Source organism: Mandrillus leucophaeus, unplaced genomic scaffold (genome assembly GCF_000951045.1).
Source record: "Mandrillus leucophaeus isolate KB7577 unplaced genomic scaffold, Mleu.le_1.0 Scaffold55, whole genome shotgun sequence".
Classification (NCBI taxonomy): Eukaryota; Metazoa; Chordata; class Mammalia; order Primates; family Cercopithecidae; genus Mandrillus; species Mandrillus leucophaeus.
The window spans coordinates 3,854,144-3,867,159 of NW_012105919.1; the positions used below are offsets into that span (position 1 = coordinate 3,854,144).

The 13,016-nt window shown below is 45.3% G+C and overlaps 1 protein-coding gene across 3 annotated transcripts in view; it reads left to right on the top strand.

Moving 5' to 3' along the window:
- The window catches only part of RPH3A (rabphilin 3A), a 348,495-nt gene that overhangs the window by 320,406 nt on the left and 15,073 nt on the right, over nucleotides 1-13,016 (top strand). For all 3 annotated transcript variants that reach the window (XM_011997906.1, XM_011997904.1, XM_011997907.1), the window contains 6 exons: nucleotides 2,006-2,092; nucleotides 2,592-2,654; nucleotides 3,555-3,779; nucleotides 5,985-6,064; nucleotides 8,597-8,671; nucleotides 10,120-10,229. In XM_011997906.1, coding sequence (XP_011853296.1) covers nucleotides 2,006-2,092; nucleotides 2,592-2,654; nucleotides 3,555-3,779; nucleotides 5,985-6,064; nucleotides 8,597-8,671; nucleotides 10,120-10,229 — 640 coding nt within the window. The remainder of the gene's footprint in view (nucleotides 1-2,005; nucleotides 2,093-2,591; nucleotides 2,655-3,554; nucleotides 3,780-5,984; nucleotides 6,065-8,596; nucleotides 8,672-10,119; nucleotides 10,230-13,016) is intronic.

Below are 13,016 nucleotides of genomic sequence, written 5' to 3' on the forward strand. Positions count from 1 at the left end.
GATTCCTAGTTGATTATAGGCTCTCAAGTGCTTCCATATTTGAATTAATAATCATAATAGCAACTTAAACTTATTGAGCATCTACTCTCTGCCACGTATGTGATTAAACCCTTTGCATGAGCCATATTGATCCAATCAACAACTCTTTTTGGATAGGTACTATTGTAGTCGTCTTCACATAATAGATGCAGCAAAGAGAGGCTAAAACAATCTCAAGCTCACATAAAAGTAATAGCAGGGCTGGTGTTTAACCCAGGCAGTTCACGTGCAGAGCCAATGCTCCTAGCTGGTCTGTTATAAGTTCCACTTGAGGGACTGAGAGCAGCTCAGTAAAACAAATTATCAGTAAAACTCCCTTGTTCCAGGGCTTAATCCTGGAATCTCAGGGTCCTCCCTCACACACAGTGTGGAAATCCCTTCAGAGGATTCTGAAAGGGGTTTGATCACCCACATACTCTCTGTAAGGGGGGACTCCTTTCCTCTTGGAGTAGCTTATTCTATTGTTGATGGACTTCAGGTGTCATTTATACATTCAACAAGATCTGAGATAGACTTGGACAGAAGTCCTACCTTAGGGGCTTCCTGGTTATGTGACCTTGGGCATATTTAACCCCCACTACCTCAACTGCAAAGTGGGAAACACAATACCATGCATGGCATTGAGTTGTGAAGCTTCCATGGGGTGATGGTTCATGTACCCCATGAGGGGTGCATTTGAAGAACTCAATGACTGTTGGCTATTGTTGCCTCATAAACTCATCATTTCAGTGTCTGTCTCCTTCCTGTGACTGGGCTGTGCACTCCTGGAGGGTATAAGATGGTGTTTTGTCCATCTTAGCCCAGGGATTGGCACTTGGTAGATACCCAGTGGATGCTTGTTGAATGAATGAATGAATGAGTGAATGAATGAACGAACAAATGAACGAGGCCTCAAATGAACAAACAAATGGCAGTGCTAATGTAGGAACCTGGGACAGGACTTGGTGACTCATAAGCTCCCAGGTAGAGGTGGTAAAGCATCCTCTGTTATGTGTATTCAAGCATCCATCCAGCCAAAAGTGCTGGATTCAGGAAAGACGGCATCTAGCCCCGTGAAGTAAGAGAAGGCAGGGCTTTCTTCCCAGAACATCACACCTTCTGGGTACCAGAAGCTGCTGCACGCATTATTCCATTCAGTCTCTCTCTGGGAAGCAACAGCATGTGAGGGTCTCTGGCACAGACTCCAGAGACCAACTGCCAGCATTCAAACCCTGGCTCTGCACTAACCAGCCAAGAGACATTAGATGAGCTCAGTAACTTCTCTGCACCTCAGTTTCCCCATCTGTAAAATGGAGACAATAAGGCCCCATCCCATAAGGTTATTAGTGGTTATTAGTGTAGAAATTAAAGAAGTTCTTATATGTAAAGTTCCTGGCATATGGCAAGCACTAAATAAATGTTAATTCATTACTATTATGAGTTAAGTGGAACTGTTGCCTCCATGAGGCATCTAAGGTTCAGAGAGAGCGAGTGACCAGCCCAAGGTCACACAGCCCATTTAGGAAACAGCAGGAAGGCAAAGCCAAGTCCATATGAAGATAGAGACACATTCTTTCAATAATAATAAAATAATCTCACCACCCGACATGTGTCGAGTCTTTAGTACATGCCAAGTACTGTTCTGAGCAGTGCCTGTTTGTATCATTGTATCTTCCCCACAGCTCTATCAGCTCAGTGATTATCTCCATATACCAGGTGAGGAAACTGAGGCCCAGAGAGGACAGGTCACTTGAGCAAGGTCACACAAGTGGAAGGAGGATTATAGAACCTGTGCTTTTTAACATCTGAGGATTGAGAGGAAAGAACACACCGAAGGCAGAAGAGTCAGAAAGAGCTGAGCGAGTGAGGAGCTGCCTCCAGCGAAAGTCCAAGGGGCTCACCCCACACCAGCTGAGCAGTCCCAAGCTACTTTCTGCTGTGTGTGTGTGTGACACACAATGGCTGTTTTCTCTTTTTTCCTCTGCAGGTTTGAGACGGGCCAACTCAGTCCAGGCCTCCAGACCTGCCCCAGGCTCAGTGCAGAGCCCAGCACCACCTCAGCCTGGGCAGCCAGGTACCTGCCACTTGCCTGCTAGCACCTGCCCAGGCTGTCACTGGGCTGTGACCCCTATACCAGCTTGCAAAGCATGCTGGGTTTTCTGCAAAGCTGCAGCCACAACTAAATCCTAAGCTCTTCTAAGACCCTTAGAACGAGTAATCCCCTGGGTCAAGAAGCTGGGCAGGGAGCAGGAGGAGGAGGTGGGGAGCATCTTACCCACCCAGTGCAGAAAGTGATGGCGCCTCATTCACCAGTGTTTCCCACCTCAAAGACCAACACCCCCATTTCACAGAGCAGCAAGTCAAGGCTCAGGAAGTTCCCACAGCACTGGGGCTTGGATCCAGGCCTTTCTAAATCCAAAAGCTCCCCTCCCGGTGGGACTGTTCCTGCAGCCTCGGGTACCTTTCTGCCTTTGGGCCTGTGTCCACCCCTGTGAAATGAAAAGAAAAAGGTGAACCCCCAAATGATGCCACCCCCTCTGCTGCATCTCTCTTTCTCTCTTCTCTCTGCTCAGGGACCCCAGGAGGCAGCAGACCGGGTCCTGGGCCAGCAGGACGCTTTCCAGATCAGAAGCCAGGCGAGTATCTGCTTCCTCCCATGCCTGCCCAAGTGGCCACCTCTCCCCTACCTCCCTGAGAGAGAGCAGGCAGCTGCAGAACTTGACTCAGCCTGTACCCTGAGACCTGTTGGATGAGATCTGAACAGGCTCCCGAGTCTAAAACTCTAGATAGTCCGTACTAAGATTAGCTAGATAGAAATGCCAACATGTATAGTTTAGAGCATAGACTACCTGGGTTCAAATCCCTGCCCCTTCACTTCCTGGCTATGTGACTTTGGGCAAGTTACTTAGCTTCCCTGAGCCTCAGTTTCCTTATTTATAAAATGGGAATAATACTAGGACTTACCTCACAGAATTGTTGGGGGGTTTAAACAAACTAATACATAGAAAACCTTGGTGGGTTGCCTGGAATATACTAAGCCCACACTGAGCAACAGTGATTACTGTTAACATATATCATCGATATACATCGCCATCATATGTATCAGTCATAGCTACGAGACACTTTTTGCTTTCTCAGGCACCAGGCACTGTTTTAAGTGCTGCACTTATATTCGTTCATTAAAAAAAAATACTATTATTTGAGGAGCTTCAGATATTGTAATTTCCATTTTACAGATAAAGAAACTGAGGCTCAGAGACATTAAGTAATTTGCTGCAGGTCACACGGCAAGATTCAAACCCAGGCTGTCTGGGCTCCAGAGTCCACACCATTGATTTGTACCCCCACGAGGTCTGTTTTGCCTGCATCTGAATCAGCCTGAGGGGCTTATTGTCAAACACAGATCCCAAGGCCCCACTGCATGTCCACCGATTCTGGCTGGAGCCGGGAATCTGCATCTTTTGAAAATGTCCCTAGGTGCTGCTGTTATGAAACAGGGACTCAGCTGCATGTTTCCTGTCCTTATCTCCCTGCAGAGGTGGCTCCGAGCGACCCCGGGACCGCTGCCCCACCCCGAGAGGAGAGAACAGGGGGAGTTGGGGGCTACCCAGCAGTTGGAGCCAGAGAGGACCGAATGAGCCACCCCTCCGGGCCCTATTCCCAGGCATCTGCAGCTGCCCCCCAGCCTGCCGCAGCCCGCCAGCCGCCACCCCCAGAGGAGGAGGAGGAGGAAGCCAACAGCTACGATTCGGATGAAGCAAGTAGGTGGTGCCTAAGGGAGAGGTATCTTGGAAAAATCACGTCAGAAGCCAAGCCCAGAAAAACAGGAATGGCTCAGGGACAGCCCTGTCTATCCCCAGACCCCTAAGATGCCAGACCTAATAAACATATTAACCAAGTGATAGAAGTGCAGATTTGTGTTTCTAAATTCACAAAATATCAGCTTCCTAAAGATTAAGTGCTACATGTATTTTTTATTGTGGTGAAATACAAATAACATCAATGGTACCATTTAAATCATTTTAAAGACCTCAATCGGTGGCATTAACTATATTCTCGATGTTCAGTCTACTAGTTCCTCAAGATGTTAAACACAGAATTATTATATAACTCAGTAGTTTTGGTCCTAGATGTGAATGCATATTTTAACAGTTTTTAAAACTCTTTAATGTGTATCTTCTGAAAGTAATTTATTAATCATTATTTCAAATTTACTGGGCATTTTCTTTTGCATCCTTTTAAAATGCCTACAGTGTACTTAGCCCAACCAGGCCCCAAGTCCCAGGGATGCACACAGACACACACACACACACACACACCAGTAACATTTCCCCTCAACACCCCCACCCCCACCCGGTGTGCCTGGGGCAGCCTTTGTGAGCTGGGGGGAGGCAGAACTGGCAAGTGTCTGCATCCAATATATGTTGGTAGGTAGGGACATTACTAATTGTTTCTGATCAAGTGGAAAAACTGGATCCACACAGAAGGACCAGATCAAAGGCTGTGACCAGCAACATGGCCTTGACCTGACATGTCATTTCTCCTCACTGTAAGATGAAAAGCACAGCACCACCTCCCCCTGGGCTAAGGGACAGATAAACCGAGATACCTTCTGGGAAGGTGCTTCATAAAATGGAAATCATTATTACCTAAGGCTAAACACACACGAGGAATTGTTATTATGCGTTATGGACATCAGAGGTAATAAAAGCCAACACGTGTTGGGCACTTGTTTTGTGCTGGGCACTATTCTGAGTGTACTCTGTGCATTTGCCCATTTAATCTTCCCTACGAGGCTGGGCATAGTTGCTTTTATGACTCCCATTTTACAGATTGAGAGATGAGGCTCCGAGAGGTTGAGGGACTTGTCCAAGCACATCCTGTCAGTGCAAGGAGGGGCTGGTGGCCAATCACACAGCTGTAGCAGATCAGAGGCCAGGCCTGCATGGAAGATCAGCTGTCCCCCTTCGTGCCCTGTGCTCTCCCATGGGTCATGGGTCTGTGGTCTCAGGAGAAAGAAGTGAGAGGAGTCCACCCACCTTGTCAGCCACAGGCTGGTTCTGCTCTGAAAATGCCCTGTCTATGCACCCTTCTGCTTTCCCTCATCCTGGTCTTTCTCTGGAAAATTGGGTACTGCTCCTTCCATCAGCCTTAAATGTCCCCAACCCACCAAGCATACATGAGTCCTCCCAGCCTCATGTCTGTCCCTGTTTTTAACTTATCCCGGTAGTTTATTACAAACCTGTCTCCATACCCTGTACTCTTCACACACTCACTCATCTCTATATTTAACAAGGGTTTATTGAGCATGTACTAAGTGCCTCAAACTGTTCTAGATGCTGGGGATATCATGGGAAAATAAAAAGATAGACATGCCAGCTATTCTCCTGAAGCTTACATTCAAGTGAACAGAGACAGTTAACATACCAATGAATGCATTTCAAGTGGAGACAGAGCACCATAAAGGAAATAAAAAACATTGAGTGACTATGATGGTAGCTACTTTAGAGAGTGATCAAGGAGGGCTTCTCTGAGGAGGTGACATTTAGGCTGAGAAAGCCATGTAAGGATCTAGAGGGAGAGCATTCCAGGCAGAGGGAACAGCAAATGCTGAGACTCATTTATCCCTTCAGCAAATAAGTGAGCACCTACGACTATGGGCCGTGTGTTGGACACAGCAGTCAACAAGATAATCCCAGCTATTGCCCTCATGGGGTTCTCAATCTATCAGGACAGAAAGGTATTACCTAGGCAAGTGCACAGATGATGAAATGATCACAGATGTCCTGAGCGCTCTAAGGTAGTGCAGGGTCTACCAAGATGAGGTACTCACAGCAAAAACTGAGTTTTCCTCTCTTCTGTAGTCTCAATTCATAGCCCAGCCTGGGCACATAGTAAGTGCTCAGGAAATGTTTGCTGAGTGACTGAATGTTCGTTATCTTGGTTCCTGTCTCTGCTCCCTTCAGCCACGCTGGGTGCCCTGGAATTCAGCCTTCTCTACGACCAGGACAACAGCTCCCTGCAGTGCACCATCATTAAGGCCAAGGTGGGTGATGGGGACCAAGCAGGGGACCTCTCAGGATACTCTGGCATAGCTAGGAGACTCAAATGGGGATGGGTAACCAGGCCTGTCTCCTGTTGTTGTTTGTCTATCGATGATAGTGACGGTGATGAGAAGAGTCACAGTAATTAGGCGAATTCCTTTCTGGGAGGCCTTCCTCCTCCAGGGATGGTCCCAGAGGGGTTTCACTTATCTGCAGCCACTTCCTGGGAGTACATGCAGCCAGGCTTCAAGGGCAGAGTCGGCCTCTATCTGCCTGGGCCAGCAGTGTCTCTGGAGGGGATGGTGGAGGTTCTGCCCGGGAGGAGATGACAGCCTGGCTCGACAGCTGACATATCCATGGAACGGCCTCATCTCTGTGTCTGCCTGTGGCCCCTTCTGCTGAAGCGGCTGTCACGCTGGAGCAGCAATCGAGACACAGGGACACTAAAATGGGCTTCCAAGGGGGCGGGACAGCCTTGCTGCAGGCTCCGGAGGAGTGAGCTGACTTGATTCCAGACCCCAGGGGAAAAAGCTGGGTGAAGCCAGTGCAAACCCCAGAAAGTAATTGACTAGGATTGCACCCCTCCCCTGCAAAGCCCCAAGCCTGGACCACACAGAAAAACAAGCAGGGGCTCAGGAACCAGGCTTCTTGGGTTCAGATACCAGCCCTGACCATTCCTAGCTGTGTGACTTGGGGGAAGTGACTTAACCCCTCTGTGTCTCAGTGTGCCTATTTGTAAATCAGGAATAATAGTAGTGTCTCTCCCATAAGGATAGTGGTGGGCACATGTTCCAGTTTTTCCAGGACAGTTCCCTTCTGTGCCTGTTGCCTTGCCATAATAATTAAGTGCTTCCTTTTTCACTCTTAAAATGTCTCAATTTGAATGATAAATGAGGTACAAAATGCTTAACATAACTCCTAGACCAACACATTACTTTGCCCAAGTCACTTCTTTATTGAGTACCGATTATGTATCAGCATTTATTGGACACCTGTTATGTAGCAGCATTTATTGGGCACCTATAATATATCGGCATTTATTGGGCACCAAGTATGCATCAGCATTTATTGGACACCTATTTATTGTCACTATGGCAAACACTTAGATGCACTTAACACTGCCCCTCCACCCCCGCCAATAACGCAGTCAAGTAAGTGCATACATTATTTTGTTTCCTTTTCATAGAAACTTCTGAGGTAGGGATTCTTAATAGTCCCATTGTACAGATGGGGAAACAGGTCTAGGAAGTTAAAGCCTGAGGTCACACAGCTCATAGGGGATGGAGCTGATCTTTACAGCAAGATCTCATTTAATCCTCTAAGAGCCCCATGAAGCAGGGGTTACTGCCAGCCCCATTGAACAAGTGGGGAAACAAGATCCAAGATCACTGGACACAATACAGTTGACCTTGAACAATGTGGGAGTTCAGTTAATCCCTGTGCAGCTGAAAATCTATGGTATAACTTTTGATTCCCTAAAAACTTAACTACTACTAGCCAACTGTTGCTTGGAAGCCTTTCTGACAACATAAACAATCAGTGAACACATCTTTTGGATACTTTAGGTATTAAGTACTGTATTCTTACAATAAAGTAAGCTAGCAGAAAGAAAATTCAACATTGATTGAGAACATCCTAAGGAAGAGAAAATGTATTTACTATTCATTAAGTGGAAGGGGATCACCATGAAGGTCTTCATCCTCATGGTCTTCATGTTAGTAGGCTGAGGAGGACAAGGAAGAGGAGGGGGTGCTCTTGCTGTCTCAGGGGTGGCAGAGGTGGAAGAAAATCCTCATGTAAGTGGGCCCACACAGTTCACACCCGTGTTGTTCATGGTCAATTGTGCATGGTATAAGTGCTGTGCAGTGGGATGACAGGACCCCAGAGGTGGGACATCTGCCTGGTCTGAACGTAGACGATGGACAGAGTATGTCTAAGCCCCAGGAATTTGGAGATTGCTCATTTTAACAAATCAACTTAATTTCTACTTACCCCAAACTTCCTTATAGTATCTCATCTGAGCCTCATCCCAGCCCTGATGGATGGAGACACTGAAGTTTCAGAAGATAATGCAGGGGTCAGGGCCAGAATGTAGGAGTCTCCTCCTTCCCCTGACCTTGCCTTTACTCTTCTGGGACATCTCCTCCCATCCTAGCAATAACAATCCAGCCTTGATCCAGTGTATATCATATGCTAGCACTTTGCAGGTGGAATTGCATTTAAATCTCACCACCTTATGAAGCAGGTACTATTCTCATCCCCATTTGACAGGTGGGGAAACTGAGGCTCAGATAGGTTAAGAAACTTGCCTAAGGTCACATAGCCAGGAAGTGACATGGCCAGGTTTGAAACCCTGTCTCCTGTCCCAGCACTCTTTCCATGATACTGTATTTCCCTTCTCTCTCTTTGGAGAAGGAAGCACACAGGGTGGACCAACAGGCAGGACAGATGCCAGGGGGCTATGCCCATTGCCGATGACAGCTGAGCACTGGGCCCTCCTGAGGCCCTCACACTATTGCCTCCTTCTTTTGCAGGGCCTGAAGCCCATGGATTCAAATGGCTTGGCTGATCCCTACGTTAAGCTGCACCTCCTGCCGGGAGCCAGCAAGGTACCATATGGCCTGGGCTTCTCTGCAAACCGGGTGCATGGGCCCTGGCAGATACCCAGGGTTCTCAGCTCAGAGCCTAAAATAGCCCTTATCTGCCCCAAATCCCCAACCCCACCTCATCCTGTGAGTAGCAAAGCCATTGCAGAGCAAGTAAAGTATGTTCCAGGGGTCATTCTCCCTTGGGCAGGGGCTCTGCCCATTTCTCCAACTCAGAAACCTGGGATCTGGGGAGCTGCCAATGCCAGAAGAGAAGCAGATGCCCTGATGATGCCCTTCATCTGCTTGAACACCTTCAGCAGCTCTCCCACTGCTGGGTCTGGCTCACCTCCCCCATACATTTTATACCCCCAACCACACACTCCTTATCTCTCAATAGAAATGAGCCACTCTCTCCACATTTCAGGACTAAGCCCTTCGGAGAATATTCTCTGAAGCCCTGGCCCTCCCACCCTTCTCTCCCCTCCAGCTCACCGGCTGAGCATTGCTTTGCTCTGGGGTGAATTCTCCTCTCTGGGGATTGGCCCACCCAGAGTACATGGCTGGAAATGGAAGTGTGGCGGCCTGGGTTTTGTTTTGTGCTTTGTGTTAATTTGACATAGACGTCCTAAAGGCAAAGGTGACAGTACATCTGTCAAATGATCTTCAGAAAATGCCTGTTAAATACCCCTGCACGTACCAAATGCTCCATGAGACAAAAGAGGACACATGTACGCACGTGCACACCGCCCCCCACCCTCAACACACACACACACACTTTGTCTCACACTTCTTTGGATCAAGGAAAGACAGTTCGTCACCTGGCCATGGTCAAATGATGAAGTGTTTGGCCCCTGCTCCTCCTCACTCCCCAGTGATGTTTGCTTCTCCTCTAGATGCCCTCCTTTACCCACTCCTAATAACCAAAGCTGCTTTGCTGAAGAATCTAATGTGAATCATTTGCATGTTAGCATGAATGAGATTTGTCACCAGCCCACCTCTTCTGGGCATAGTTGTATTTCTAGCCTTCTCTGTCTCAGAGTAAAATGAAAACTGTTGGCCCCTCTAAGGAATTTTAGGCATGAACGGTACTATTTGGGGGGAACAGAGAGAGCCATCCCAATATCCCCTGCCTAAATGGGAATGGGTGACTCTCGTTTCGGACTCCCTGACCTATAAATGATGTCTTCTCAAAGGAAGACATCTCTGCTTTCTTAAGGGAAAGTTCAAGGAGGAGGCTCAGTGCATGGAGGGAGAGGGGACCCAGTGTCAAGCATTGATCCATTTTTCTGTGGCCATGATCCTAGAGGATGTCCCCCACTCCCTGAGAACATGCATTTGGGAATAACTAAGCCCCTGGACACTCCTACGGGGAAAACCACCCACCCACCCCATGTCAGCCCAAACGATGGGGTTCCAGAACTGGCTCCCCACTGAGGTAGGTGTCTCTATCCATCTCTCTGGGGCTCTAGTCCAACAAGCTTCGTACAAAAACTCTGCGGAATACCCGGAACCCCGTCTGGAATGAGACCCTCGTCTATCACGGCATCACCGATGAGGACATGCAAAGGAAGACCCTCAGGTACCTGCCAGGCAGAGGGCAGAGAGGGAGGTGAAGAGAAGACTCAGGGTGGGCGGAACTGAGACTTGGGGTGAGGCCCTCAGGGCCTCACTCTAAAAAGATCTCTGCATAGTTTATTTTTTTTCTTGCTTGTTTACTTTTACCAAAAAATGATATATATTTTTGGTAGAAATTTTGGAAAATACAGGTAAGTTGAAACTGTTCACTGTTAACATCTTGGTATCTGTTCATTCAGGGTGTGTGTGGGGGGTGGGTGCATATGTGGGTGTGTATGTGAAAGTTTTTTCCTAATAAAATTGAGTGCTTATAAAAATGTTTATTACAATGGATCATCCCATTAATATATCTGTATCACTTAAGAATACATTGATACCACCATTTCATATTCTTCTACAATGTTGAATTATTAGGCTGGTGTGAAAGTAATTGCAGTTTTTGCCATTAGAAGTAATGGATATACATATATATGGAACTTGCCTTTTATTCTTAACAATATATCTTGGTGTTATAGCCGTGAAAAAACGTTTAAATCTACCTAATTTTTAACTGCCTCAGAATATTCTACAGAATTAATTTATCACAGATTTTTTTAAATGTCCTTATTCTTAAATATTACAGATGAATAGAAAAGTGTAGCATATACTAAAACAAACATCCATGAACCCACCCAATACTTGATCTGTTAAAAATCTTGCTATTTTGCTGTGTTTGCATCAGCTATTTTTTTAAAGAAATAAAGCACTCCTATGCAAGTTGAAGCTCCTTTTGTATATTCTATATCCCACCCTGTCCTGTCCTCTTCCTTCTCTCCCAAGAGCTGAACACCATCCTGAATTATTGGGGTATCATTCTCAAGTATGTCTTATACTTCATAATTATGTATCTATAAACAATGTACAGTATTATTTGGCATGTTTTAAATTTTTATGTAAATGTTTACCAGTTTATTTAGCCAATTCCCTACACGTGGGCATTTAAATTGTTTCCAGCTTTTCTCCGCTACAAACAAAGTTGCAATGAGCAACTTCATTCTCCCTTGTGTACATATGAGTGTTTCCTTAGGACAGAAACCAAGGAGAATTATTACTGGATCATGGGATATGTGATTTTTTCAAAACAATTTTACAAGACATGCAAACTGCTTTCCAAATTGACTGCAACATTATTCTAAGTAAATATTTTTGTTGCAGCATAACATTCATTTAGCATAATGCACATATAATAAGTGCACAGATTGATGAATTCTCACAATAGTGAACATACTGGGCTTAAGGAACGGAACATTCCTAGGCTGCAGAAGCCCCTCACTGTGGCCCTTTCCTATTGAATACTCCCCTGGGGTATTCAGTATCCTAACATCTAACAGAACAAGTTAATTTTGTCTGCTTTTGTACTTTATATATATGAAATTGTATTGCGTTGCTCTTTTGTATCTATATTCTTTCATTTAACATTCTACCTGTGTATTCAGCTAAATTGTGTGAAGTTGTAGATCGTTCTTGTTGCTATTCAGTATTTTATTGCATGAATATAACGTAGTTTTATTTATCCAGTTTACTGTTGATCTATTTGGGTGGTTTCCAGTTTGGGGCTATTACAAATAGTGCTGCTAGGAACATTCTAGTAGCTGTTTCTAGGTACACAGGTGCACTCATTTCCGTTGCATATATACCTAGAAGTGTAATGATTGAGCCATAAGATATGTGTATGTCCAGCTTTAGTAGTAACTTCCAGTTTTCCATAGTGGCTGTGCCAGTGTGCACTCCCTTCAGCCATGCATGGGAGTTCCAGTTGCTTCACAGCCTCATCAACACTTTTTCATTTTGGCCTTTCTGGTAGGTGTGCACTGGTGTTACGTTGTGGTTTCAAATTTCCCTAATGACTAAGTACAACACTTTCTCTAATGTACACTATTACATTTGATGGTTATTTCATAATTTTCTTAAGCAGTTCCTCCATTGTACAGTATTTGTTATTTCTGCTTTCTTCATAGTTACAAACAATATTGTGACAAACATCTTTGTAGTTAAATATATTTCTAAGTTTTTTGTAGGTACATAGTAGGAGTATATATTAATATTCATGAGGTATATAGGATAATTTGATACAGGCATACAATGTGTAATAATCGCGTTTCATGAGTTTTTTAAATGGGTTAAAATAAATGGGTTTTTTAATCACCTCAAGCATTTATCCCTGTGTTATAAACAATTGAATTATACTCTTTTCACTATTTTTAAATGTACAATTAAATTATTGACTATAGTCACCCAGTTGTGCTATCAAATACTAGATCTCATTTATTCTTTCTGTTTTTTGGACCATTGTAGTTAAATATTTTTGTACTTGCCTTATTATATATTTGAGGTAAATTCCTATAAGTGGTGTGACAGGGTCAAAAGCAGTGATTATTCTCTTATGTCTTTGGAGATGCATTGCCTTGAAGGAGGATGATATTGTTTACACCCCAACCAGTTCAGTAGAGACGAGTTTCTTCTCCAGTGTTGTACAGTGCAGGACTCAGCTACGAGGGTGTTCGGGCCCTCCAGGACTTTGAACATTTGTTCAACTAATGTTGGTGATCAAGAAGTGTGGTACCTTTACAGTCCCTTCCTGTCCCCCAAGAATGCCTCCCATGCCACTGGAGGACAATAAGTCCTTTCCTCTCTTAGTATATGTCAGGATAAATTATCATGCCATGACTGGTCCTTTTCGTCTCCTATGGCGGCAGTTCCCAATCTTTCCGGCACCAGGGAACAGTTTTGTGGAAGACAGTTTTTCCATGGA